Here is a 27,942-nt window from a genome sequence, read left to right as displayed (position 1 = left end):
TAATTTTAATGGCAGTTTTATTGTAGCTGTGAGAGATGGAATAACAACAGGAAAACCCCCAGAAACCCAGAAGACAAAAGTCAGAGATTGGTGTGTATTACAATGAGTGAAATAAGTGTTTGATCCCCTATCAACCAGCCAGATGTCAGGCTACCTGGTATCTTCACTGTTAGTAACGAGCTGAGATTATGTAACCTTTTAAAAAGGACTTCTCTAAGTGCACCCTTAGAAAGTATTTATGAGGTAACAGATAATCCCAAATGGTGGGAAATTCTAAACGCTAAGGGATATCATATAGTTAAAGGTATGTATAGAGGAGAGTCCTTAAAGTCATTGCAGGAAATAATAGAGAATATAGGTAACCAATACTGGTTAAAAATTGGAGGAATATACAACAAAATTTCCAAAGTCCAAGAAACAGGAAATAGGAGTTTAGAAGAGCCAATAGAGGAACTATACCAACAAATGGAAAAAACGAAACAAGGAATGATAGGTAAAATCTATAAGAGAATGATTACAAATAATGAACAGACAACCCAACTTATTCAAAAGATGTGGAGTAAGGAAGAATAAGTTAGCGAAGCAATGGTTGAAAGGATAATGAAAGGAACAGATGAGATTTAAGTAAGCAAATTCAGAGAACTGAAATTAAAATTCTTTCTAAAATGGTACAGAACTATACCCGTGGCTGAGGATAATTGTTTGAACCCTTCCAATGGGTATGGGGGGAGGGGGAGGGAAAGGAAAAAATTGTACAGCAAATTTAAAAATTGTAAGAATATATGCATGTAAAAAATCAAATTTTTTTAAAAAAAGAAAGTAATGCAAAACAGATTAATCAATTCCAGACTTTTAAAAACAACTAAAACAGCAATTTAACATGAATTTTACTATCTAACGAGAGCACTGATCCATAAAATGAAAGCAATAATCAATGTACTGTACTATAAAAGAAAGAAGACAGTACTTTAGATTAAAATTTAAATTATTATTTTTTCTTACCTGCACTGATTGATAGAAATTGTTTGGATGGGGGGGGGCTTTTATACATTGCCACAGTCACACAATCAATCAAAAACAGAGAACAAGCCACAGTCACAAAAACGAAAAAGCCAAATAGAAACGCAATTACTTTTAGCAAAAACAAAAGCAGCAAATAAAAGCTCCAAATATCACCTCAGAACACTGCAATTGGAAATGGAAGGGTTTGATTCCAATGCGGGGGGCAAATTAGCAGCGGAACAGTGAAAACAGAAGCTCAGGATCACATTCGGCTTCCGAAGCAAAGTTCGCAAACTGGAACACTGACTTTCAGGTTTGCAGCATTCGAATTCAAAGTTGTTCAGGAACTAAGCTGTTTGAAAACTGAGGTACCACTGTATATAGACATGGTTGCCATATATCCAGAATTGTAAGCAGTGTCTGGGCGGAAATTGCTGAAATGTCCGGGAAAATCTGGACGTATGACAGCCCGTGTCGCAAGTGTAGATTTCGGCAACCTTCACTTGAAATAGATACGCCGCCCCCGCCCCCCCCCAGTTCCTTCAAGCCCTCCTCATAAGGCTTGGTTTCAGACCCTTGATGATCTTGATTGACTCCTCTGCATCATCTTCATGAAGTTTTCCCTTAGAATGTAGCAAGCTGTAAATCTTAAATTTACTTTCCACAGTTGTTCCCATAAAGCAAAGTTAATGTTTTGTCCTACATCTCTGGCCCAGCTTCTCATTCATGATTTTATCATTTCATTCTTTGTATCCCACTCCAGTAACATTTAGATAATATTTTAACCCTGGAGCCTAATAACTCCCTTTCAAACTGTGAGTTTTGTTCTGCAAATCCGTTTTAAAAAATCTGACTTAAATGTTACATTCAACTGATGGTAAATTGACCAGTCTCCCTCCCACCTAGAGGAAGTAGTTCCCTTTATACGGACCCCACATACAATTAAGCAATACCACATGGCCCTAAACCTAAACTCCCAATACATCAACCTCAGCGGGTAAACATTCGGTCTGCTGTGTCAAAGTTTTACTGGACGTTTGGACAATATTGGCGAGAGCGCCTGTAATCTCAGGGTCACCACTTCCCCTGGAATAAGAATCACTTCCGTTCAAACCAGTAAGTATGTCTGTAATTATGACAATCTGACCAATGCCTAGATGACTTAAGCCCTATATCGGACTCCTCTCCATGGGTTTCCCGCCGAATATAGAGCATGGTCCAATCCCCTGGACATTCTCAGACATACAGAAGTCCTTCTCAAGGTCTTGAAGGAATCTGAAGAGGTGATTCAAGCAACACAAAAGGAGATTTCTCCTAAAGAGCAGGAAGAACTTTCTGATAGTAAGAGCCAGCAGTGAAAAGGAACTCCCTCAGAAGGGGGTGGACTCTGCTTCATTGGAGGTATTTCAGAAGAAGTTGGATGGCCATCTGTCATGGATGCTTGAAATGAGTTTTTTCTGCATTGGCAGGGGTTGGACTAGATTCTGAATCTACCATTCTATTATTCACCCTGCTCTGAGTTCTTGAATTGACTTATTTACAAGTGAAATTTTATCCACATTCCATGCGCTGATATGCTTTCAACTCTGTATGAATTATTTGGTGGGCCATGAGAGTGGCACTCTGACTGAAGCTCTTCCCACATTCCAGACACTAAGAGGTTTTCTTTCTTGTATGAATTATTTGATGGGAAGCGAGATTCTGGCTCTGACTGAAGCTCTTCCCACAATCAAAGCACTGATATGGTTTCTCCCCTGTATGAATTCTTTGATGGGAAGTGAGATATGATCTGTGACTGAAGCGCTTCCCACATTCGAAGCACTGATAGGGTTTCTCCCCTGTATGGATTCTTTGATGGGAAGTGAGACTGTGGCTGTGACTGAAGCTCTTCCCACAATCGAAGCACTGATATGGTTTCTCCCCTGCATGAATTCTTTGATGGGAAGTGAGATATGATCTGTGACTGAAGCGCTTCCCACATTCGAAGCACTGATAGGGTTTCTCCCCTGTATGGATTCTTTGATGGGAAGTGAGACTTTGGCTGTGACTGAAGCTCTTTCCACATTGCAAGCACTGAAAGGGTTTCTGCCCCGTATGGATTCTTTGATGGGAAGTGAGACTGTCACTGTGACTGAAGCTCTTTCTGCATTCCAAGCACTGAAAGGGTTTCTCCCCTGTATGAATTCTTTGATGGGAAGTGAGATGTTGTCTGTGTCTGAAGCTCTTTCCACAATCCAAGCACTGATAGGGTTTCTCCTCTGTATGGATTCTTTTATGGATTATGAGATGGGGGCGCTGACTGAAGCTCTTCCCACATTCCAAGCACTGATATGGTTTCTCCCCTGTATGGATTCTTTTATGGATTATGAGATAGGGGCTTTGACTGAAACTCTTCCCACATTCAAAGCACTGATAGGGTTTCTCCCCTGTATGGATTCTTTGATGCAAAGTGAGACTGCTGCTTTCACTGAAGCTCTTTCCACATTCCAAGCACTGATGTGGTTTCTCTCCTGTATGAACTTTTTTATGGGAATAGAGACTCCGACTGTGGCTGAAGCTCTTGCCACATTCCAAGCACTGATAGGGTTTCTCCCCTGTATGAATTCTTTGATGAAAAGTGAGATGATCCTTTCGACTGAAGCTCTTGCCACATTCCAAGCACTTATAGGGTTTCTCTCCTTTATGAAGTTTTTGATGGGAAGTGAGACTCTGCCTGTGACTGAAGCTCTTTTCACATTCCAGGCACTGATAGGGTTTCTCCCCGGTATGAATTCTTTGATGGGAAGTGAGATGTTGTCTGTGAATGAAGCTCTTCCCACATTCTAAGCACTGATAGGCTTTCTCCCCTGTATGAATTCTTTGATGCAAAGTGAGACTGTCCTTTCGACTGAAGCTCTTCCCACATTCCAAGCACTGATAGGGTTTCTCCCCTGTATGAATTCTGTGATGGGAATAGAGACGCCGACTTTGACGGAAGCTCTTCCCACATTCAAAGCACTGATAGGGTTTCTCCCCTGTATGACTTCTTTGATGGGAAGTGAGATTTGAGCTGCAACTGAAGCTCTTCCCACATTCCAGGCACCGAAAGGGTTTCTCCCCTGTATGAATTCTTTGATGGCAAGTGAGTTGTGTGCTTTGATTAAAGCTCTTTCCACATTCTAAGCACTGATAGGGTTTCTCGCCCGAATGAATTCTTTGATGGGAAGTGAGATGATCCTTTCGACTGAAGCTCTTTCCACATTCTAAGCACTGATAGGGTTTCTCGCCCGAATGAATTCTTTGATGGGAAGTGAGATGATCCTTTTGACTGAAGCTCTTTCCACATTCTCTGCAGTGATACAATTTCTCTCCTCTATGAATTCTTTCCTGTGAAGTGAGGCTATCCCTCCGAATGAAGCTCTTTCGTTGATGGGAGGTGGACTGGGAGCTCTGGCCGATGTTCTCTCCATACTCTGAATATTTATTTGATTTCTCCGATACGTGGATTCTGTTGTGGTCCCCCTTGTTCTTCCCTTCCCATTCATCACCATCTGCAATGAAGAGAAAAGATAATTATCGCCTCAGGAAGAAATGGAGCTCCAGATTATTGAACAGAGTTCCCCGCCCCCCCAACTCACTAAGAGACTTGAGAGTGCTCCGTTTCAGCCTCAAGAGGACAGCCTTGAAGTCTAACTTAACGGCATTGTAGATGTGTGGCATCTTCAACCCCCTAACACTTGAGCACGCCTGAGGGGTGCCTGATTCTCTTGAAACCAATGGGCCACACTGCCTGCATACTGTGACCAGGGTGCAGATGACACAGAACCATCAAACCCACCACCTGAGCCCTCCCCCAGCAATGCACTGCCATGTTAGGGTAAGTCGTGCTAACTCTGCATTGCTGCCCCGGACCCCAACCCCACTCAGAGTGAAGGGGATGTGCTTTACATCTATTATTGAACAAAGTTAATGAATGCTTGTGATAAAGGAAGGACTGAAGTTAGATGTGAGGCCTTACAATACAGTGGTGCCCCGCAAGACGAACGCCTCGGAAGACGAAAAACTCGCTAGCATTTGAAAAGGAAAAGTTTCAGAATGAGACAGGGTTAATGGTAGTTAAGAAAGTGAAATATTTGGGGATAAATATGACATCTAAAAATGTGAATTTATTTAAAGATAATTACGAGAAGACTTGGACAGAAGTCAAAAAAGATTTAGAAATTTGGACAAATATGAAGCTTTCCTTGTTGGGCAGAATTGCGGTTATAAAGATGAATGTACTGCCTTGAATGTTGTTTTTGTTTCAAACATTGCAAATATTGGACAAGATGGATTGTTTCAAGAAGTGGCAGAAAGATATTTCTAGGTTTGTCTGGCAGGGAAGAAGCCAAGAATTAAATTTAAAATATTAACTGATGCAAAAGAAAGGGGCGGTTTTGCCCTGCCAGACTTTAAACTATATTATGAATCAGCAGCTTTTTGCTGGTTGAAAGATTGGCTACTTCTTGAGAACACTGACATTTTGGATTTAGAAGGATTTAACAATACTTTTGGGTGGCTGGTGTTACGCTGAATTCCTTCCCCCCTGCTGGTCCCCTCTCCAGCATTGCTTTGGAGCCCTGCCTCCACCTCTCGCTCTGATGTCAGTTCCCTGACATCCACCTCCCTCCCAGGACCCCCTCCACCCCCGGCCCGACCCGGTGACGTAACCTTGTCCCCCTCTTCAGCCGACGATGCAGGAAACACCCAAAAGGAGCTGCTGTCGTCCTCCGAGGACTCAAACCCCGCTTCCCACCCGCTCCGATTTCTTAGCGCGGCACAGGCTTCCCAGTCCGATTCCTCCTCCCCCGACGCTTCTCCTCCTTCCTCTTCAGAAGCAGAAAAACCCACAAAATCCTCATCATCATCATCGGTGGTTCCAAATTGCTCCTCCCAGAATCTCTCTATTGGTTTGGGCTTCCTCGGATACCTGTTGTCGAACTCTTCCACCAGATATCCATCATCTATTTCCCCCGCGGGAACCCACGAGTTTTCTGACTCGGGTTCTCCCTCCCAAGCTACCAGGTACTCCACCTGCCGCCCCCGCCATCGCGAATCTAGGATCTCCATCACCTGGTTGTGGTGTTCCCTCTCCTCCACTTGTGGGTGTGTGAGGCCTTCTCCTCCTTCCCACCAGAACCTCCGCTCCCCCCTGTATGGTGAGAGCAGTGACCTATGAAACACCAGGTGGATTTTCATGCTGTCTGGCAGCTTGAGCCTGAATGCCACCGGGTTCACTTGGTGTGTTACCTCAAAGGGTCCCAGCCATTTTGGCTGCAGTTTCTTGCACCCTCCCTTAAAGGGTAGCCCTTGGGTGGATAACCACACCCGGTCTCCCACCCTTATAGTCTCCCCTTCCTGGCGACGCTTGTCTGCTTGCCTCTTGTACACTTCCTTGGCCCTTTCCAGGTTCATCTTAAGCTGCTGGTGCAGGGCCTCCATTTCTTCCACAAACTGTTCTGCCGCGGGTACGCTCCCCCCTTCCTCCCCCCTCCCGGGAAAGGCCCTGGGGTGACACCCATAATTAGCCATGAACGGGCTCATCCCCATGGACACATGCTCAGCATTATTGTATGCAAACTCCACCAGTGCTAGCTTCTCTACCCAATCGTTCTGTCTCTCGTTCACGTAGCAGCGTAGGTATTGCTGTAAAATACTGTTCGCTCTCTCTGCTTGCTCGTTGGTCTCCGGGTGTCTCGCCGTCGAGAATCCCACCTCCACCTGCAATAAGTTCATGAGCCTCCTCCAGAACCTCGAGGTAAATTGTTTCCCTCGGTCTGAGATAACCCTCGAAGGAGCCCCATGCAACCTGAAGATGTGATCCACAAACAACCTGGCTGTTTCCTCTGCCGTTACTGCATGTGAGCACGCTATAAAATGGCACATTTTGGTTAGCAGATCTACTACTACCATGACTGCTGTCTTCCCTCTGGACTTGGGCAAATCTGTCATAAAATCGATAGACACCACCTCCCAGGGTCTTCCCGGTGCGGGTAAGGGTTCCAGTAGCCCTGCCGGGGCAGCCCTCTCTCCCTTAGCCCGTTGGCAGTGGTCACACCCACGTACATACTCTCGTACATCTTCCCTCAACCTTGGCCACCAGAACTGCCTAGTAACCAGTAACATAGTTTTGTGTTGCCCAAAGTGCCCCGCTGTTGGGTTGTTGTGAAGCTGTTTGAGCACCCTCTCCCGCAAGGCCTCCCCAGGCACATACATTGCTCCCTTGTAGTACAGCAGTCCTTCCCTTTCCTCAAAGCCTCCCTAGTCTCCCCTCGCTTCCCTGAGTTCCCTGATTCTGGTTTGGGCGAATTCGTCCTGGCGAATCAGCTCGGTTAGTTCTCGTTTCCCAACCAATGCTCCCACACACACCCATCATTCCTCTGGGAACACGTTTCTCACTTCCGGCGGTCCTTCTCCTTCCATGTACTCCGGCTTCCTGGACAGCGCGTCTGCCCTCACGTTCTCTTCTCCCGGCACGTACTTGATCTCAAAGAAGAACTTGGAGAACTCCTGTGCCCATCGAATCTGTCTCTGGTTGAGAACTCAAGCCGTTCTCCAATATTCCAAGTTCTTGTGATCCGTGCACACCTGAATCTTGTGCTGGGCCCCTATTAGTAGATGTCTCCACTGCCAAAAGGCTGCGTAAATTGCTAGCAGTTCGCGATCATACACCGTGTAGTTTTGTTCCGACTTGCTCAGCTTCCGTGAGAAGAAGGCGCACGGTCTCCAGGCGTGTTGGCTCCCTCCCGGCTGCAGCAACACTGCTCCCACCGCCCGGTCTGACGCGTCTGTCTCCAGCCTCATCGGCTTCTGCAGATCCACATGTAGGAGCTGTTCCTCCGACGCGAACGCCTTCTTTAGCTTTTCGAAGGATCGTTGGGCACTTTCAGTCCAGATGAACTTCTTTTTGCTACTGAGACAATCCGTGATGGGTGCGGTCAAGTGGGCGAAGTTCTTGATGAACTTCCGGTAAAAGTTGCTGAACCCGAGGAACCTCTGCACATCCTTCCATGTTTTGGGGGTCTTCCATTCCAGCACCGCCTGCACCTTGCTGGGGTCCATGGCTAGGCCCCTGTCCGACAACTTGTATCCCAGAAATTCCACTTCTCCGGCGTGAAATTGGCACTTCTCCAGCTTGACCCACTACTGATGCTTCTGCAGCCTCTTCAGCACTTCCCTGACGTCCTGGACATGCTGTTTCTCATTGTCCGAATAGATCAGGACGTCGTCCAGAAATGCTACGCAGTTTTTGTACAGCAGGGGTCCCAGCACATGGTGCATGAAGCTTTGAAAACAGGCTGAGCCTGACTGTAATCCAAATGGCATGACCAGGTACTCAAAGGCCCCTAGGGGGGTAAACATGGTGGTTTTCCATTCGTCCCCCTCCCTCATCCTAATCAAATTGTATGCTCCCCTGAGGTCCAGCTTGGTAAAGATCTTCCCCTTCCTTACCCAAGTTAGAATGTCATCAATTCTGGGAATTGGGAAGGTCACGGGTTCCGATACGAGGTTCAATTTTCTATAGTCCACGACCAGCCTGGGCTGATCCATTTTTTTTTTTTGTCCACAAAGAACACAGGGCTGCCCCCCACTGCCTTAGATTCCCTTATGAAACCCCTTTTTAGGTTCTTGTCAATAAAGTTCCGCAACTCCTGCATCTCCCTGTCCGACATGGCATACAGCTTACCCACTGGCAGCTGCGCCCCAGGGAGTAGGTTGATTTGGCAGTCAAAGGGCCTATGTGGTGGCAGCCTGTCCGCCTCCCTTTCGTTGAAGACCTCCTGTAAGTCAGCGTACTGTGGCAGCACCTCTCCTCTTGGCTTCATGTAATTTCTGCCACTCTGGCCAACCTCAACCTGGGCTTTCCCCCCCCCCCCCAGACAGTGTTCCAAACAGTGAGCTGACCCAAAGATGACTGTCCGTTGATGCCAAGCCACCACTGGATCGTGTAGCACTAGCCAGCTCATGCCTAATATTATCGGGGGTCCCGCCAGTGTGGCCACATGAAAGGCAATGGTTTCTGTGTGTCTGGAAACCCTCATTCTCATTGGTGGGGTTTGATGTGTCACCTCCCCTCCCAGCAGCTCCCTGCCATCTATCGTGGTGACCTGGAGAGGAAAATCAAGTGGCAGCAGGTGGAGTTGGTGCTCTAGTGCGAACTCCTTGCTAAAAAAATTACAGCAGCTGCCTGAATCCAGCATTGCCTTCACCTTGACTAGGTGTCCATTTGGGAGTTATAGCACCACCTCTATCGCTATTGACGCCTTGGGTGGGTCCGGTTGGGGCACTTCCATTAGTTGCTCACCTGGCTGCTGTGCCCCCTGTCGGCAGCCAAGCGTTGGCGTTTCCCTGCACCTTGTCCTCCGCCCCCTCCTCCTCGCTACCAGCGGCTCCCACCATCCCTTGCCAAGCCTTTCTTTGTGGACAGGCCCTGGCAAAGTGTCCTGGCCGTTGGCAGAGGAAACACTTCTTGGTGCTTTTGCCAGCCTTTCCCTCCCTTTTGCACCCTTGGTTGGCGTTTAAAACCTCTCTCTCGCGCGCTCCATCGATTTCCATTGGCTCAACGGACCCGGAAGGCTGCTTTGGCATCTGAGGAATGCGGTAGTCAGGGCAACGCTCTCCTCTCCCTTCCTGCCTTTCCAAAGCGCGCGTTTCCTGCCGAGCTCCTATCGCAAGCGCCGCTTTGGTCAATTCGTCCATAGATTGCGGGCGGGGCGCGTGGGAGAGCTCGTCCTTCACGGTTGGGTACAACCCCTCCTCAAACAGCATCCGTATAGGCAGGTCAACTAGGTCCCATTCGAGCCGGTGTATTAGGATCGCAAAACGGGACCAATAGTCTCTAACGGATAGGTCCCCCTGCTTGCACCTCATCAGCTCCTGCTGGGTTACACTCTGCCCAATTTGGCTTGAATACATCGCGTCCATAGCCTGGAGGAACTTCCGAACGTCCCTCATGGCAGCATTCTGCGTGGCGATTAGGGGCCTGACCCATTCACGCGCCCCATCCTGAAGGTGCCCCACGATATATGCCACCCTCTCAGCATTGTCAGCAAAGTCATCGTGCTGCAGTTCCAAAGCGTACTCTATTTCCGTTCGGAACGCGTTATAGTCCTGGGGCTTCCCCCCAAACTTGTGTACCAGTCTCGGCACTTTCTTTGCCACTGGGGTGGGTCTAACCTGCGCATCCTGAGTTCGCCTTTCATCCAGCCGCGCCGTCAGCAGAGCTGTTCCAGGTCCCGGTTCCTCTTCACCAGGTCCTGCACAATCGCAGCTTGCTCCGCTGCACCGGCACCTCCAGTCTGGCTCATGGTTCCTTGCCTGTGCACAAGTAACTTCAGCCACTGACGGATTGCTGTAATGGTTGTAAGGGGTTACTTGTGCGTAAGTTGCCTTCAATTTCGGTTAGATTGCCTGGCTCACCATGCCTTAGCTGACAGCCCACACTCCGTGGCCGGTCAGTCGCTTGCAGAATCCGTCAGTGGGCGTTTCTTGAACCTCTTCCAGCATAAGAGCTGTTTGACGCCAAGTCTCCTCCTACTTTCCCTGCGCGGAACTCGTCTGCACAAGTAAGGGGAAGGCAGAGGCATGTCAGCGCTCTCCCCACTAGTCTCTGGTGAAGGGTCTTGGAGACCTGTCTCCAAATCCTCCATCTCCTTCTCTTCTCTACTGGTGTTACGCTGAATTCCTGCCCCCCCCTGCTGGTCCTTTCTCCAGCATCGCTTTGGAGCCCTGCCTCCACCTCTCGCTCTGATGTCAGTTCCCTGACATTGATGTTATGATCTAACAGGGAATTAGAGGGTCCATGATCCCTCAATTCTCCTTCTTGACTTCCTTACAAAAAGCTCTCTTGTCAGGATCCAGCAACGTCCCTGCCTCCTCTGAAACAAGCAGGAACATCTTCACCTACACACTCCCCATCAGCTGTTGCCTCAGTCTAAATTTGGTCTAAATTTAAAGCTTTTTCTAAATATCTTTCTTCACTTTGAATCTCCTCTCATTTTTATGAGGAGACCAACTCCGTATAGTTTAATTGGTAACAGAAGATGGAAAATGACTATTACTCACACTTAATCTAAGCACAACAGTCACAAGAGCTTCTGACTTGGAATTCGGCTATGCGATGTTGAATGTTCTCTGTTCTCCGCTGTTTACCCTTTTTTGTTTCAATTTATACCAATTCATGAACCCAGAACTCATACACTGATCACCAACGAGGAACGACATGTTATTCCTGCAGATTTATTTAGTCTACATATTTGTATCATACATTAGTCTTATATGATCCTTGTTTTTAAAAGAAAAGGAAAAGTTATTCCTAAAAGAAAAGAAAAAGGCAAAACACAGAGGCCCCATCGGCAATCAGTCCTGAAATTAGGATCAGGTAATTTAAAGAACCCCTTCATGGATCACTGCCTTGCCGTGGCGAAGGGGCTTGAAGAACTCAGAGAAGCTATGAACTATGCCGAGCAGGGCACCCAAGATGAACAGGTCATAGTGGAGTTTTGACCAAACGTGATCCACCGGGAGGAGGAACCAGCAAGCCACTCCAGTATCCCTGCCAAGAAAACTCCATGGACAAAGACAACAGGCATATAAAAGTTATGACGCTGGAAGATGAGCCCCTCAGGTCGGAAGGTGTCCAACATGCTACTGGGGAAGAGCGGAGGGCAAGTACAAGTAGATCCAGAGCTGATGAAGCGGCTGGGCCAAAGCCGAAAGGACGCTCAGTTGCGGATATGCCTGGAAGCGAAAGGAAAGTCCAATGCTGTAAAGAAAAATATTGCATAGGAACCTGGAATGTAAGAACCATGAACCTGGGTAAGTTGGAGGTGGTCAAAAATGAGATGGCAAGAATAAGTATTGACATCCTGGGCATCAGTGAACTAAAATGGACGGGAATGGGTGAATTCAGTTCGGATGACCATCATATCTACTACTGTGGGCAAGAAACCCGTAAAAGAAATGGAGTGGCCCTCATAGTCAACAAAAGAGTGGCGAAGGCTGTACTGGGATGCAATCTCAAAAATGATAGAATGCTCTCGATACGAATCCAAGGCAGACCTTTTAACATCACAGTAATCCAAGTTTATGCACCAACTACTGGTGCCGAAGAAACTGAAATTGACCAATTCTATGAAGACTTACAACACCTTATAGAAGTGACACCAAAGAAGGATGTTCTTCTCATCATAGGGGATTGGAATGCTAAAGTAGGGAGTCAAGAGATAAAAGGAACAACTGGCAAGTTTGGCCTTGGAGATCAAAACGAAGCAGGGCAAAGGCTAATAGAGTTCTGTCAAGAGAACAAGCTGGTCATCACAAACACGCTTTTCCAACAACACAAGAGACGACTATACACATGGACATCACCAGATGGGCAGCATCGAAATCAGATTGATTATATTCTCTGCAGCCAAAGATGGAGAAGCTCTATACAGTCAGCAAAAACAAGACCTGGAGCTGACTGTGGCTCAGATCATCAGCTTCTTATAGCAAAATTCAAGCTTAAACTGAAGAAAGTAGGAAAAGCCACTGGGCCGGTAAGATACAATCTAAGTCAAATCCCTTATGAATACACAGTGGAAGTGAGGAACAGGTTTAAAGATTTAGATTTGGTGGACAGAGTGCCTGAAGAACTATGGATGGAGGCTCGTAACATTATACAGGAGGCAGCAACGAAAACCATCCCAATGAAAAGGAAATGCAAGAAAGCAAAGTGGCTGTCCAACGAGGCCTTACAAATAGCGGAGGAGAGAAGGCAAGCAAAATGCGAGGGAGATGGTGAAAGATACAGGAAATTGAATGCAGATTTCCAAAGAATAGCAAGGAGAGACAAGAAGACCTTCTTAAACGAGCAATGCAAAGAAATAGAGGAAAGCAATAGAATGGGAAGAACCAGAGATCTGTTCAAGAAAATTGGAGATATGAAAGGAACATTTCGTACAAACATTTCCATAATAAAGGACAAAAGTGGAAAGGACCTAACAGAAGCAGAAGACATCAAGAAGAGGTGGCAAGAATACACAGAGGAATTATACCAGAAAGAAATGGATGTCCCATATACCCCAGGTAGTGTGGTTGCTGACCTTGAGCCAGACATCCTGGAGAGTGAAGTCAAATGGGCCTTAGAAAGCACTGCAAATAACAAGGCCAGTGGAAGTGATGGTATTCCAGCTGAACTATTTAAAATTTTAAAAGATGATGCTGTTAAGGTGCTACACTCAATATGCCAGCAAGTTTGGAAAACTCAGCAGTGGCCAGAGGATTGGAGGAGATCAGTCTACATCCCAATCCCAAAGAAGGGCAGTGCCAAAGAATGCTCCAACTACCGCACAATTGCACTCATTTCACACGCTAGCAAGGTTATGCTTAAAATTCTACAAAGAAGGCTCAAGCAATATGTGGACCGAGAACTCCCAGAAGTGCAAGCTGGATTTAGAAGAGGCAGAGGAACCAGAGACCAAATTGCAAACATGCGCTGGATTATGGAGAAAGCTAGAGAGTTCCAGAAAGACATCTACTTTTGCTTCATTGACTATGCAAAAGCCTTTGACTGTGTCGACCACGGCAAACTATGGCAAGTTCTTAAAGAAATGGGAGTGCCAGATCACCTCATCTGTCTCCTGAGAAATCTCTATGTGGGACAAGAAGCTACAGTTAGAACTGGATATGGAACAACTGATTGGTTCAAAATTGGGAAAGGAGTACGACAAGGCTGTATTTTGTCTCCCTGCTTATTTAACTTATATGCAGAATTCATCATGTGAAAGGCTGGGCTGGATGAATCCCTAGCCAGAATTAAGATTGCCGGAAGAAATATCAACAACCTCAGATATGCAGATGACACAACCTTGATGGCAGAAAGTGAGGAGGAATTAAAGAACCTTTTAATGAGGGTGAAAGAGGAGAGCGCAAAATATGGTCTGAAGCTCAACATCAAAAAAACGAAGATCATGGCCACTGGTCCCATCACCTCCTGGCAAATAGAAGGGGAAGAAATGGAGGTAGTGAGAGATTTTACTTTCTTGGGCTCAATGATCACTGCAGATGGTGACAGCAGCCACGAAATTAAAAGACGCCTGCTTCTTGGGAGAAGATGAATGACAGGCCTAGACAGCATCTTGAGAAATAGAGACATCACCTTGCCAACAAAGGTTCGTATAGTTAAAGCTATGGTTTTCCCAGTAGTGATGTATGGAAGTGAGAGCTGGACTATAAAGAAGGCTGATCGCCGAAGAATTGATGCCTTTGAATTATGGTGCTGGAGGAGACTCTTGAGAGTCCCATGGACTGCAAGAAGATCAAACCTCTCCATACTGAAGGAAATCAACCCTGAGTGCTCACTGGAAGGACAGATTGTGAAGCTGAGGCTCCAGTACTTTGGCCACCTCATGAGAAGAGAAGACTCCCTGGAGAAGACCTTGATTTTGGGAAAGATGGAGGGCACAAGGAGAAGGGGGCGACAGAGGACGAGATGGTTGGATAGTGTTTTCGAGGCTACCAGCATGAGTTTGACCAAACTGCGGGAGGCAGTAGAGGACAGAGGTGCCTGGCGTTCTCTGGTCCATGGGGTCACGAAGAGTCGGACACGACTAAACGACTAAACAACAACAACAATTTAAAGAATCATGGCTTCTAGTGCTGCGCAAGGGATCAGTGAGTTCTCTGATATTGGTAGGGCATTCAGAGCCCAGTACTGGCGCCAATACATCGCGGTGGCCGGGGAGCTGTGACGTATTCCTGGCTCAAATTGCCTGCAGATGTCAAAGGCGCTGGAAGGCAGGTGGAGGAGCCCAAAAAGGTGCCCACCTTCTCAAACTCCATCCGCCTGCCTGCCTCATCCCACCCCCAAAATGAGCAAGCCCCAGTACCTCTCCAGCCCCATCCATCCATGTCCCCATCTCACCTCCCCTGGGACTCACCAGATATTTTGGAGGTCCCTGGGAGGGAACGCTCAGAGCCTGTAAGGAGGGATGCAGGAGACAACCTGACCAGGTCAACTGTCCATCTTCCCCCTTCCATCCTCGCTAGGTTTACAGATTCAGTCTCTTTCATCCTTCCTGAGGACTCGGGAAGCCACCATAAGCTGCAGGGTCCTGGGAGAGAGGAAGAAGCAAAGGGAGCCTCAGAGGCCCTGCAGGGATTTTCCTGCCCTAGAGAAGCACAAATGGGGCAGCCCCTTCCCAACACAAACCCCATTTGAAACATCTACAGTGATTCCCATTTAATCTGTTTGCACCTCACCCCACTTCGTAAGGCTGGCATGGTATGCACAGTAGTGACTGAGAGTGGACCCGATTGAACTCAGAGGGGCTTATGGATAGAACTTGGTGCAAAAACCAGGCACCATCCTGTCCCCAAGCCTGAAAACTGCAACCCCAGAGCATGGGCAGAATACAGCCGAGTAGCTATTACATGTAGGTGCCCCCACGACTCAATGCAAGAGATGACTTAGCAGTTGAGCTGGCTGGGCCCCAAACCTCTTTCTGCTCATCATTAGAGCTGCTGAGAGACCCTAGAAGGTTGGTAATAGGATCTGGCTCCTGCTGTTTCTTAGCCACCTCCTCATCTTCCTTATTCACGCAAAATGTAAGACCACTCCTAAGGATCTACATTGGTTTCCAGTATGTTTCCAAGCAGAATTCAAAGTGTTGATGCTGACCTTTAAAGCCCTAAGCGGCCTTGGCCCACTATACCAGAAGGAGCATCTCCACCCCCATCATTCAGCCTGGACACTGAGGTCCAGCACCAAGGGCCTCCTGGCGGTTCCCTCAGTGCAAGAAGAGAAGTTACAGGGAAGCAGGCTGAGGGCCTTCTTGGTAGTGGCGCCCTCCCTGTGGAACACGCTCCCATTACATGTCAAGGAGATGAGTAGCTATGTAACCTTTTGATGACACCTGAAGGCACTTCCGGGTTAGCGCCTTTGGTAATGGCGGAATTCCTCTGATAAGGAGGAATTTGCCTCGTGGAAATCGGGTCTGGCCACCATGGCGATGGCGGAGACCCATCAAAAATCACAGGCGGGTGAAGCCTGTGAACGTGGGATTTGGCGGGCACCTTTTGCGCCTCCCCTACTCGCGGGGAAACCCGGTTTCGGGGATCCGGAGCGACGTGGGGTGAGCGGCGCGGTGCTGTGAATCGACTGCTTCTTCCACGGAGCGAAGCCGCACAGCCGTTGCCGGAGAGCGCTGACTTTTCCTGTGGACAATTTGATCTTAAAGCAACTACCCATGAGTAGAGTGAAGAATTGGATTTTTTAAAAGACTTAATTTGGCACCAAAACGGGGAGGCTCAAAACAGGAAGTCCGCCTTCCCCTTTTGTAAATAGACTGAAGCAAAGAGGCTGCAAGCTAAAGTCTTGGAAAGCCTACTGTAAAGGACTAAATTTCCAGCAGTAAAAAATATTAACCCCCCCCCCCCCGGAAGCAGGAGAAGAGGGGGAAGTTCTGGATCGTATATGCCTGCAAGAGAGAGGGAAGGAAGTTAAAATACCGCAGACCGCAGAGGAGGCTAGGGAAAAAGTTGCTGCTGTGGAAGGTAAAGTAACACAACTGGAAACAGAGTCCCAGCCCTACAGAGGCAACTCGAGGATCACAAGTTGACGCTTTCTATGATTGAGCTCAAGGAAAAACAGACGAATTTGAGGATCAGAGCTTTACCTGAACTGGAGAAGGATAATTTGATAGACTTTCTCACGCAGGAATTTGCAGATTTTTGGGACTTGGACTTGGATCAAGAGGAATTCAGAATTGTGAGGGCCTTCAGACTTGGAAGAGGAGGGAAGAAAGAGAAGAACAGAATAAGAGACTGTTTGATCACCCTCTGAACTAAAGAAGAGAGAGATAGAATTTTGGGTTGGCATTACCAGAAGACTTTGGAAGTACAACAGTCAAGAGTGGAAATATTTAAAGACATCCCGAAACATCTTTTGGACCTTAGGTCTAACTATGGAGATTTGGTGGCCCTGCTGAGAAGGAACAAAATCATCTTCAGGTGGGAATTTCCCCGAGGTCTATGCTTCAGTTTCAAAGGAAGGAAAATAAAAATAAGATCAGTAGAAGATAAAGCCAAGTTTTGAATAACTACGAAGAAGACCTGCAGAAGGAACTTGGAAAAGAGCCAAGAGCATCGGACAGAAGTTCACCAGACAGAAGACTAGAGCAAAGAGCACTGGACAGAAGATCAGTAAATAGAAGAATCATGGATATAGCAGCATTATCCTTTAGACTGGATCGCCCAGTGAATGTGACACCAACACCACCAACAGAAGAAGAGCAAGCATCGAGTGCAGTTGGAGGAAAATCAGAGTAATTACACCATGGCATTGCATGTTCAGTTTCTGTTAATTGGTTCTCGTGGGAAACTTGCAGATTCTAGCTTCTCATAATTAACTCAGGCTGGTGTCAATTTACTCTTGGCAGAAAGCCCAGGTCTGCTTGACCTAGAAACTACTCACTCTGATTGGTTAACGACCAGCACTCTGCTCTGTTATCAAGGGATTGCTAGCTCAGTTTGATGTGAGGTGTTGTTAGGAGTAGAAGTGCTGTGTATGGTTTTGAGAGAGAGAAAGAGAGGATTTATTTTGCTTTTATTTGTATGCAGAAACTCTGCTGGTTTTATTTTTTCCTTTTTAATAAATCCTGTAAATAGTTCTTCTGAGTCTAGCTGACTAGTCATTACTGCCGCAACTAGCTTCCTCGCTGTGCAGGAAAACTCTGCTACGTTTGGGCTAAAGCCAATAGGGCTATGCCTGACACTTCAAAGTTCCATGAGGTTATGGGCATTGTGCTGCCAGCCTGAGTTGCAGTGGTGTCAGCATCAACGGCGTTGGTTCCAGTAGTTCCAGAAGTTGTTGTTCTCTGGCTGGTTCCTGACCGTGGTGAGCTGGTGACGCAGCGGACACAAGGACAACAGCTGCAGCGTGTGAGTGCTGGGTGCTGTGGTTCCTGTTTTCTCTCTCGGTGGTCGTGAGTAGCTGGTTCCGGGTTCCAGGGACATCGCTCTCAAGATGGCCTCACAACCAGTTCAGATGGCTTTTGAGCGTCTGAATGACTCCAATTACTTGCTGTGGTCGGAACGCATGCAGGCAGTGCTGCAGAGGGATCGTCTCTGGCAAGTGGTGAGTAAGTTTCCTGCGAAGCCTGATGATGAAGACCTCGATAAAGACCAAAGAGCAAGGGCCACAATTGTCTTGGGGCTGGAAGATTCCCAGTTGCTGTATGTGAGGGGAATCAAGACAGCTAGAGGTGTGTGGCAAGCACTTAAAGAACTCCATGTGCGTGAGACAGCGGTTTCCAAGCTGTTCATTCGCAAGGCATTGTACAAGGCAATGTTACAGCCTGGGGTTACAATGCAGGAACACCTACACAGTTTACAGTTAAAGTTTGCTGCGCTACAGGAAAGAGACTGTGCGTTAGACCAGCAGGAGAAGGTGGCTATTATTTTGAGTTCTCTCCCGGAAAGCTGGGATAATTTAGTTTTGTCTCTAGAAGGCATGCAGGAGCGTGATTTATCAGTCAGTTACGTTACTGGGCGTTTGATTGAAGAATGGCAGAAGAGGCAAGAAAGGTCGTTGGCTGCAGAGGCTTCTACAGGCGGGCGGTTTGGAAGGAGTTCTCATGCCGTGCCAGAGGTGAAGCAAAAGCAGCGTACCAGTGAGGAGTCAGCGTTTGCTGTTAGGCGTTGTTTCCGATGTGGGTCTTCAGCGCATCTAAAACGACAATGTCCGGAGTTGGTCAAGTCTCAGTTGCCGGTGCAGGAGCAGAGACGAGATCAGCAGCAGCAGCGTAAAAAGAAATTCTTCAAACGAAAACAGTCGGCTCAGCTGGTGACCGGCGAGGTCAAGATTGCTGATGAGAAACAAGCGGTCTGGGTGGTCGATTCGGGAGCATCTCGCCACATCGTGAATTCAGATGAATTGTTTGTTTCCAAGAACTCAGCACAGCGCAGCCAGGTGGCTCTAGCAGACGGAAGTACATCCGAAGTGATTTCGGGGGGTGCAGTTTTTGTTCCTTGTCTTCGTGAATGCCTGCAAAATGTACTTTGTGTGCCTTCATTAAGGAGCAATCTGATGTCTGTAGATTGTTTGCTAAAAGCTGGGTTTAAAGTGTATTTTGAAGGAGACAGTTGCATTATTAAGAAGGCTGGTGAGATTTTAGGCACTGCTAAGTCAGAGGGAGGCTTGTTTTGGCTTAAAGCAGGATCTCAAGTAGCAGCAGTAGTCAGTAAATCTCAGCCTGCAGTGAATAACAAAGCTATACATGACAACTGTATGCACTTATTGCATAGGAAAATGGGGCATGCTTGCTGGAAAAGTGTACTAAAAATGTCTGAATTAGCTGATGGGGGTAATTTAAAGACTTGTAACAAGTACCTTGATTGTAATGTTTGTAAAAAGGTTAAAACCCACAGAGTCTCTTACCCCAGAAGTGACAGAGTTAGTGAGGCACCGCTACAGCTGGTTCACATGGATGTAATTGGTCCATTTGCTGTAAGCAGGGGTGGATCGCGTTTTTCACTAACAATTGTGGATGACGCCACGCGTTACTCCTGGGTTTTTCCCATGAAGAATAAGGGTGACGTGTTCACTAAGTTTAAAGGCTGGGTGGCATCTGTGGAAAGATTTCTGTCCATTAAACTCAAAAGGATTCAGACGGACAGAGGTGGCGAATTTATGTCAAATGCCTTTAAAGATTGGTTACAAAAGCGTGGCATTGGGCATAGAAAAACTAACGCTTTTTCCCCAGAGGAGAATGGCGTTGCAGAGCGAAAAAACAGATCTTTACAAGATATGATGTTTGCCATGCTTGATGATGCTGATTTGCCCATGTCTTATTGGGGGGAGAGCATGCTCACCACGTGTTATCTCCAAAACAGGCTCTTTCATCAAACAATAGGTACAACCCCGTACTTTAAATTGTTTCAGAAAAAACCCAAAATTGACCATTTGCATGTGTTTGGATCAAAAGCCTGGGTATTAATTCCGAAACAAATGAGGAAGAAGGGAGATCCTAAGACCAAACAGTTAGTGTTTGTGGGTTACCAGGAGCTGGGAAAAGGTTTCCGTTTTGCTGAAGGGACAAATGGCATTGTGATCTCCAGGAATGCCAGTTTTTGTGAACATAGTGGCTGGGAGAGACTACATGCCAATACTGAGGTTTGGTTTGAACCTTCCCAGGAGCTTCATGACTCTGAAGGTAGACACAGGGAGTCAGAGTCTGAGGGGGAGGAAAGTTCAGATAAGAGCTCTCAAGAAAGTGGAGTTAGCCAAAGACCAGTTGCTAAGCAACAAAAGAGAGGTCGTAGTTCTGAGGAGGAAAGTGGGTCAGAAGAAAATTTTTCTCCCAGAAGATCTAAAAGACAAAACAAAGGAGTGCCTCCGGTGCGTTTTTCTCCAGATACTGCAAATGTGTTTAGTGTAATTGCAGAACCCAAGAGTTTTCAGGAGGTGTTAAAGTTACCAAAAGAGGAGGCAGAGCTCTGGAAACAGGCAATGGAGGAAGAGATGTCCTCTCTGAATGAGCACAAGGTTTTTACACCAGTAACAGCGCCTGAGGGGGCAAAGATTGTAGGCTGCAGGTGGGTGTACAAACTTAAACCTCTGGTGACAGGAGAGTACAAATACAAAGCTCGTTTAGTGGCTCAAGGATACTCTCAGAGGCCTGGAAAAGATTATGACGAGACTTTTTCCCCTACTGCTAAGGGGGACAGTGTAAGGCTGATTTTAACGCTTGGAGCAAAGAGAAAACTCCTGTTAAACCATTTTGATATCCAGACTGCATATTTACATGCATCAATATCAGAAGAGCTGTATCTAGCCGAACCGCCTGGTTATGAGACAGGTTCCAATAGAGTGTTGAAATTAAACAAAGCTCTATATGGTCTCAAACAGGCTGCAAGATCTTGGAACAAATGTTTCCATGAGGCCTTAGTGTCATTTGGTTTCAAGCAGAGTACAGCTGACAATTGTGTTTATGTACGTGGTACATGCAGTGATCAAGAGTTTTGTCTGATTTATGTAGATGATGTTTTGTATGCCTGCAAAACAGATAAACAAACTAAAAGGTTTGCCAAGCAATTGTCCAGTAAGTTTAAAGTGAAAGACTTAGGTCCGGTTAGGACATATCTAGGGTTGGAAGTGTGCTGGGCCCAAGATGGCAGCTGCCTAATTAGTCAGCAGAACAAAGTTAAACAACTACTGACTACATACAGGATGCAGGATTGCAAAGGGGCAGTGGTGCCTAGGGATCCAGGTTTCATAAAAACACTTCATATAGATGAGAGTCCTGAATTTGAACATCCTGATGTATATCACTCTGTAATTGGAAGTTTATTGTATCTAGCACAGTGGTCCAGACCTGATATTAGCTATGCAGTAGGCATATTAAGTAGATTGGTCTCAAAACCCACACTAAATGCCTGGAAAGGGGTAAAACAAGTTCTGAGGTATCTCAAACAGACAATTGGCTATATGTTACAATTAAATTCTTCAGAGGATGAAATGTTGAGTTGCTACTGTGATAGTGACTGGGGAAATTTGCCGGATAGAAAATCTGTCACAGGACTAGTCATAATGGTCGGTGGAGCTTTAATCAGCTGGCGGTCACGCAAGCAAGACGTTGTAAGTGTGTCATCAACGGAATCCGAGTACGCCGCATTGAGTGAATTGTGCAACGAGGTGATTTATTTCAAGCATTTGTTAGCAGATTTAAATGTAAATTGTGGAGAACCAGTACAAGTTTACATTGATAATCAAGCTTGTATAACCTTAAGTAAAACAGAGGGTTTCAAATCGCGTTCCAAACATATCTCTGTAAAATACCAAAATGTACGTTGCTGTGTACAAGACAATGTAATCACCTGTACTTATGTATCAAGTGAAGAAAATGTAGCAGATGTATTAACTAAACCATTGGCAAAGATAAAGAACAAGCGAATGTGCAAGGGTTTAGGTTTGCTGGAAAAATGATCTCCTGCATAGGTGTATTTGATGTTAATTGTCCAGCAGAATCTGTGAGGGGGTGTTCAGTTTCTGTTAATTGGTTCTCGTGGGAAACTTGCAGATTCTAGCTTCTCACAATTAACTCAGGCTGGTGTCAATTTACTCTTGGCAGAAAGCCCAGGTCTGCTTGACCTAGAAACTACTCACTCTGATTGGTTAACGACCAGCACTCTGCTCTGTTATCAAGGGATTGCTAGCTCAGTTTGATGTGAGGTGTTGTTAGGAGTAGAAGTGCTGTGTATGGTTTTGAGAGAGAGAAAGAGAGGATTTATTTTGCTTTTATTTGTATGCAGAAACTCTGCTGGTTTTATTTTTTCCTTTTTAATAAATCCTGTAAATAGTTCTTCTGAGTCTAGCTGACTAGTCATTACTGCCGCAACTAGCTTCCTCGCTGTGCAGGAAAACTCTGCTACGTTTGGGCTAAAGCCAATAGGGCTATGCCTGACACTTCAAAGTTCCATGATTGCAAGTGTTAAGTTGGAATGTGAATGGACTGAACTCCCCGGAAAAAAGAAACATGTGTGATAAGGCTACACAGGAAGATATTGAGTAATAAAAGATTGGGCCATGAATTTATCTCATCAGATAAAGTTAAAAAAAGAGGAGTAGTCTTTTATGCAAAGGAGAGCCTATAAATTTATATTTAAAGATGACCAAGGAAGATTTGTTGCAATTGAAATCCAATCTCACAAGGAGAGAAATTTTTGATAGTAGGCATCTATGCACCAAATGAAGGAAAATCGGAATTTTTTAAGAAGCTACATGAGACTCTGATGGACTACATGGATTACAATATGATTTTGATGGGAGATATGAATGGAGTGGTGTCTACAAACATGGACAAGGCACAGAGACAGGTAGTCACCAAAGATGGTAGACTACCAAAAACCTTCTTTGACATGACTGAAAATATGGATCTAGTTGACATCTGGAGAATGAAGAACCCTCTGGGAAGAGAGGGAACTTTCTTCTCTGAGGCCAAAATGACATGGACAAGAATTGACCAAATTTGGGTAACTAGAGGACTGGTTCCGAAGACCAGTAAAGTGGAAATTTGCTCTAAAACTTGTTCTGACCATAATGCTGTGAAGATGGAAATGAAATTGACGCCAATTGGTTCCTTTAGATGGAGGATGAATGATACTTTGTTTAGGAATGAAGAAGTGACCAAGAAGGCCCAAAAAACTTTGAGAGACTATTTTGAGAGAAATATGAATACCACAGAGGAAAAAGGAGTAATCTGGGACGCAAGTAAAGCGGTTATGAGAGGATTTCTGATACAACAGAATGCAATTAAGAAGAGAACTCAAAATGAAAAAAAAAGATAAAATCCTGGAGAAAATAAAAGAAGGAGAGAAGAATTTGAGAGCAAAACCAAAGTCACAGGAGATCCTGAAAGAGATAAAGTTATATCAAGTACAATATATGAAAATGATGAATCAGGAAATAGAATGGAAGATTAAACAGATGAGACAAAAGACATTTGAATCAGCAAATAAGTGTGGAAAATTGTTGGCTTGGCAAATGAAAAAAAGACAAAAACTTAACACTATTACGAATTTGGAAGTGGAAGGAAAGAATATACAGAACCCAGTGGAGATCAGAAAGTGCTTCCAGAGGTACTTTAAACAACTATATACACAGGAGAAGCAGAAAGAAATGGACATTGATCGATTTCTGAAAATAAATGGACTACAGAAAATCTCTCAGGAATTATAAAATAACGGAGCAGGAAGTAGAAGGAGCCATACAGAACATGCAATTGGGTAAATCTCCAGGACCGGATGGTTTGACTTCAAGATACTACAGATCTCTGAAAGAATGGTTAATACAACCATTAAAGGAAGTATGTAATGAAATACTGGAAGGGAAAAGGGCACCAGAGTCATGGAAGGAAGCCTATATTACACTTATACCGAAAACAGAGACTGAAAAGACACAGCTTAAGAATTACTACCCCATATCGCTGCTTAGTGGATTATAAAATTTTTGCAGATATTTTGGCTAAAAGATTTAAAAAGGTGTTAGTAGAAGAAATCCAAGATCAAGCGGGCTTTCTCCTGGGCAGACATTTGTCTGATAATACGAGGAACATAATTAATATCTTAGAAAAACTGCAAGTAAATATTAATACTAAAGCAGTTCTGATATTTGTGGACGCGGAGAAAGCCTTTGACAATATTTCTTGGAGTTTTATGAAGAAGAATTTACAGGGGATGGGGGTAGGTCAAGGTTTTGAAAATGGTATAGGTGCAATTTATTCAGAACAAAAGGCTTAAGAGAAAGGAACACGACAAGGTTGCCCAATCTCTCCATTGCTTTTTATATCGGTCCTGGAGGTTTTGCTAAATATGATTAAAGGTAAAGGTAAAGGTACCCCTGCCCGTACGGGCCAGTCTTGACAGACTCTGGGGTTGTGCGCCCATCTCACTTAAGAGGCCAGGGGCCAGCGCTGTCCGAAGACACTTCCGGGTCACGTGGCCAGCGTGACATCGCTGCTCTGGTGAGCCAGAGCCGCACACGGAAACGCTGTTTACCTTCCCGCTGGTAAGCGGTCCCTATTTATCTACTTGCACCCGGAGGTGCTTTCGAACTGCTAGGTTGGCAGGCGCTGGGACCGAGCAGCGGGAGCGCACCCCACCGCAGGGATTCGAACCTGCCGACCTTTCGATCGATCGGCAAGTCCTAGGCGCTGAGGCTTTAACCCACAGCGCCACCTGCGTCCCCTAAATATGATTAGAAGGGACCAATTGGTTAAAGGTATACAAGTGGGAGCTAAACAGTACAAACTGAAAGCATTTGCTGATGATTTGGTACTGACTTTACAGGAGCCAGAATCTAGTACTAAAAGGGTACTGGAATTGATTCAAGAATTTGGTCAGGTAGCAGGCTTTAAGTTGAACAAGATGAAAACTAAGGTTTTAGAGAAAAACCTAACTGTGGTCGAGAGAGATAAGTTTCAGAAGGAGACAGGATTAACATTGGTTAAGAAAGTGAAATATTTAGGGGTTAACATGACTGCCAAGAATGTGAATTTATTTAAGGATAACTATGAAAAATGCTGGATTGAAGTGAAAAAGGACTTAGAAATATGGTCAAATCTGAAGTTATCACTGTTAGGCCGAATTGCTGTGATAAAAATGAACGTATTGCCAAGGATGCTGTTTTGTTTCAAACTTTGCAAATCTTGGACAAAATGGACTGTTTAAAGAAGCGGCAGAGAGATATCTCTAGATTTGTCTGGCAGGGCAAGAAGCCTCGAATAAAATTTATGATATTAACTGATGCTAAAGAAAGAGGTGGATTTGCCCTGCCAGACCTTAAACTTTATTATGAATCAGCCGCTTTTTGCTGGCCGAGAGAATGGCTGCTTCTTGAAAACACTGATGTGCTGGACTTAGATGGTTTCAACAATGTATTTGCTTGGCATGCATATTTGTGGTATGACAAAGTTAAAGCACATAAAGCGTTTAAAAACCATATTGTCAGAAAAGCACTGTTTAATGTCTGGATAAGATATAAGGATTTGTTAGAAAATAAAACCCCAAGATGGTTGTCACCAATGGAAGTGAAGGCTCAGAAAAAACTCAATATGGAGGCCAAATGGCCGAAATATTGGGAAATTCTGGAACAAGAGGGAGACAGAATAAAACTGCAGAGCTTTGAAAAATTTAAAAATAGAGTGCGAGACTGGCTCCATTACTACCAAATAATGGAGGCATATAATTTGGACAAAAAACTTGGCTTCCAGGTGGAAAAATCAAAATTGGAAACAGAATTGTTAGATCCCAAAACTAATAATTTGTCAAGAATGTATAACTTGCTGTTGAAATGGAACACTCAGGATGAAACGGTGAAATCTGCTATGATTAAATGGGCACAAGATGTTGGACATAATATTATGATGGCTGACTTGGAACAGTTATGGACCACAGGTATGAAGTTTATGGCATGTAATGCCTTAAGAGAGAATTTAATGAAAATGATTTACAGGTGGTACATGACACCAGTCAAGCTTGCAAAAATTTATAACTTACCTGACAATAAATGTTGGAAATGTAATGAGACTGAAGGTACATTCTTTCACCTTTGGTGGACGTGCCCAAGGATTAAGACATTCTGGGAGATGATTTATAACGAAATGAAAAAGGTATTTAAATATACCTTCCTGAAGAAACCAGAGGCCTTTCTCCTGGGCATGGTCGGCCAACTGGTGCCAAAGAAGGATAGAACTTTCTTCATGTATGCTACAACAGCAGCAAGAATACTCATTGCAAAGTATTGGAAGACACAAGATTTACCCACCCGGGAAGAATGGCAGATGAAGTTGATGGACTATATGGAATTGGCGGAGATGAGTGCCAGAATCCGAGACCAGGAAGAAGAGTCGGTGGAAGAAGATTGGAAAAAATTTAAAGATTATTTACAGAAATATTGTAAAATTAATGAATGTTAGAAAAATGATGGAATGAAGTAATACGGCTTTAGCAGAAATGTAATAAGGAATTAGGTACAGACAGATTGTTAATGTTTTAAAGGGAAAAAACAAGGCTAGAATATGCTAAGATAAATTACAGGACAGAAAATAGAGGAAGATGGAAAGGAATTGCTGAAACAGTTAATTGAAGTGGAATACAAAAAGGGAGGTGTGAGGAGGTCGCTGAAAGAAGTAAATGAAAGATAAGATATGGAATTATTGGATGTGTTTTTAACTGTTTTTGGTTTTGTTTTGTTAAGATTAGTGTTTTTGTTTTTTTGTATTGTATTGTATTGTTTTGTTTTGTTTAACTTTTTCCCTCTTTTTGTAATCTTTAAACTCTTAATAAATATTTTTTTTTTTTTAAAAAAAAGAAGATACCTGAAGGCAGCCCTGTATATTGTATAGGCTGGAAGCCGCCCAGAGTGTCTGGGAAAACCCAGTCAACTGGGTAGCAGGTAAATACTATTATTATTATTATTATTATTCACACAGGATTCTGATGGCGGTGGCAGCTTCACCCCAGTGTCTTGCCAGGGCAGGAGGGGCTTGGTCTTCCTAAAAATATTGAGCTGAGCAAGGCTGGATGCAGCTCCTGCTGCCAAGAGTGGCACATGCCAGTCTGTGCACTTGCTCTGCTGGGAGGGGGCAGATGTTTAACAAGGCTGGAAACCAGATCTCACCCGGCCCTAGGGACTCCTCCCAAGAATCCTGGGAGCCAGAATTGGTTCAGGACCCTGAGAGGTGCAAGGAGACAGCTTCAGCCCTGCTGCGCAAAGACTGCAATTCCCAGGGTGGTCACCAATCCCCCCTTCTTGCCAGGGAACTCTGGGAATTGTATTTGGGTAGATGGTGGGAGAGGGTCTCCCCTCCAGTCTCCACACTTGGGGGGGGGGGCTGTATCTCCCCACTCCACAGGGCTTCTCCTTCCTCTGAGTCCTCGGATGCTTCTCTGTGTTATGAAATGCGACTTTCCCCTCAGTCTGAAGGGGGCTTATTTGCATGCCCTCTTTTTGTTGCCCCAAAGACTCCCCCCCCAAAAGGAAGGCAGCATCTTGATCCAAAGGAAGAAGAGAGTTGCAGACCTGCTGGACACTCAGCCCCTCCCTGGCTTGGCGGAGAGGAACTGGGGGCAGGACCCTCCGCTCCCTGACTTGGGGGTCTTCCCTCCCCCCTTGCATGAGCTGAGCGGGGGGCCCCTTGCCTCCCCCCTTGCAGCCCTGGGACCCCCTTCTCCCCGCTGCACTCCAAGGGGGAAGAGAGAAGAGACTCACCAGATTCCAGGCGGGGCACCGAGGAAGTTTTTGCAAAGCAGAGAGAACAAAGCAGCCTCCTCTTTGCTGGCAGGAAGGGACTGGGCAGGGAGGGGCTTCTGCTGGGGAGGACCTTGCCCCCCCCCCACCGCCCTCCCCTTCCTGTCCTCTCTAGGAATCCCGCTCTGCTC

The 27,942-nt window shown here is 45.5% G+C and overlaps 1 protein-coding gene across 1 annotated transcript; it reads right to left on the bottom strand.

Annotated features, from left to right (window-relative positions):
* On the bottom strand, nt 1–27,942 carry LOC144326628 (uncharacterized). The gene is made up of 3 exons (XM_077923217.1): nt 27,773–27,942; nt 14,943–15,116; nt 1–4,532 (listed from the first exon to the last, which is right to left on the bottom strand). The coding sequence occupies exons 2-3, from the start codon at nt 15,073–15,075 to the stop codon at nt 2,656–2,658; spliced, it is 2,010 nt and encodes a 669-aa protein (XP_077779343.1). The 5' UTR covers nt 15,076–15,116; nt 27,773–27,942; the 3' UTR covers nt 1–2,655.

The sequence above is a fragment of the Podarcis muralis genome, chromosome 2 (genome assembly GCF_964188315.1).
Source record: "Podarcis muralis chromosome 2, rPodMur119.hap1.1, whole genome shotgun sequence".
NCBI lineage: Eukaryota > Metazoa > Chordata > Lepidosauria > Squamata > Lacertidae > Podarcis > Podarcis muralis.
The sequence above is the reverse complement of the archived record's forward strand: the minus strand, read 5'-3'. Positions and strand labels throughout refer to the sequence as shown.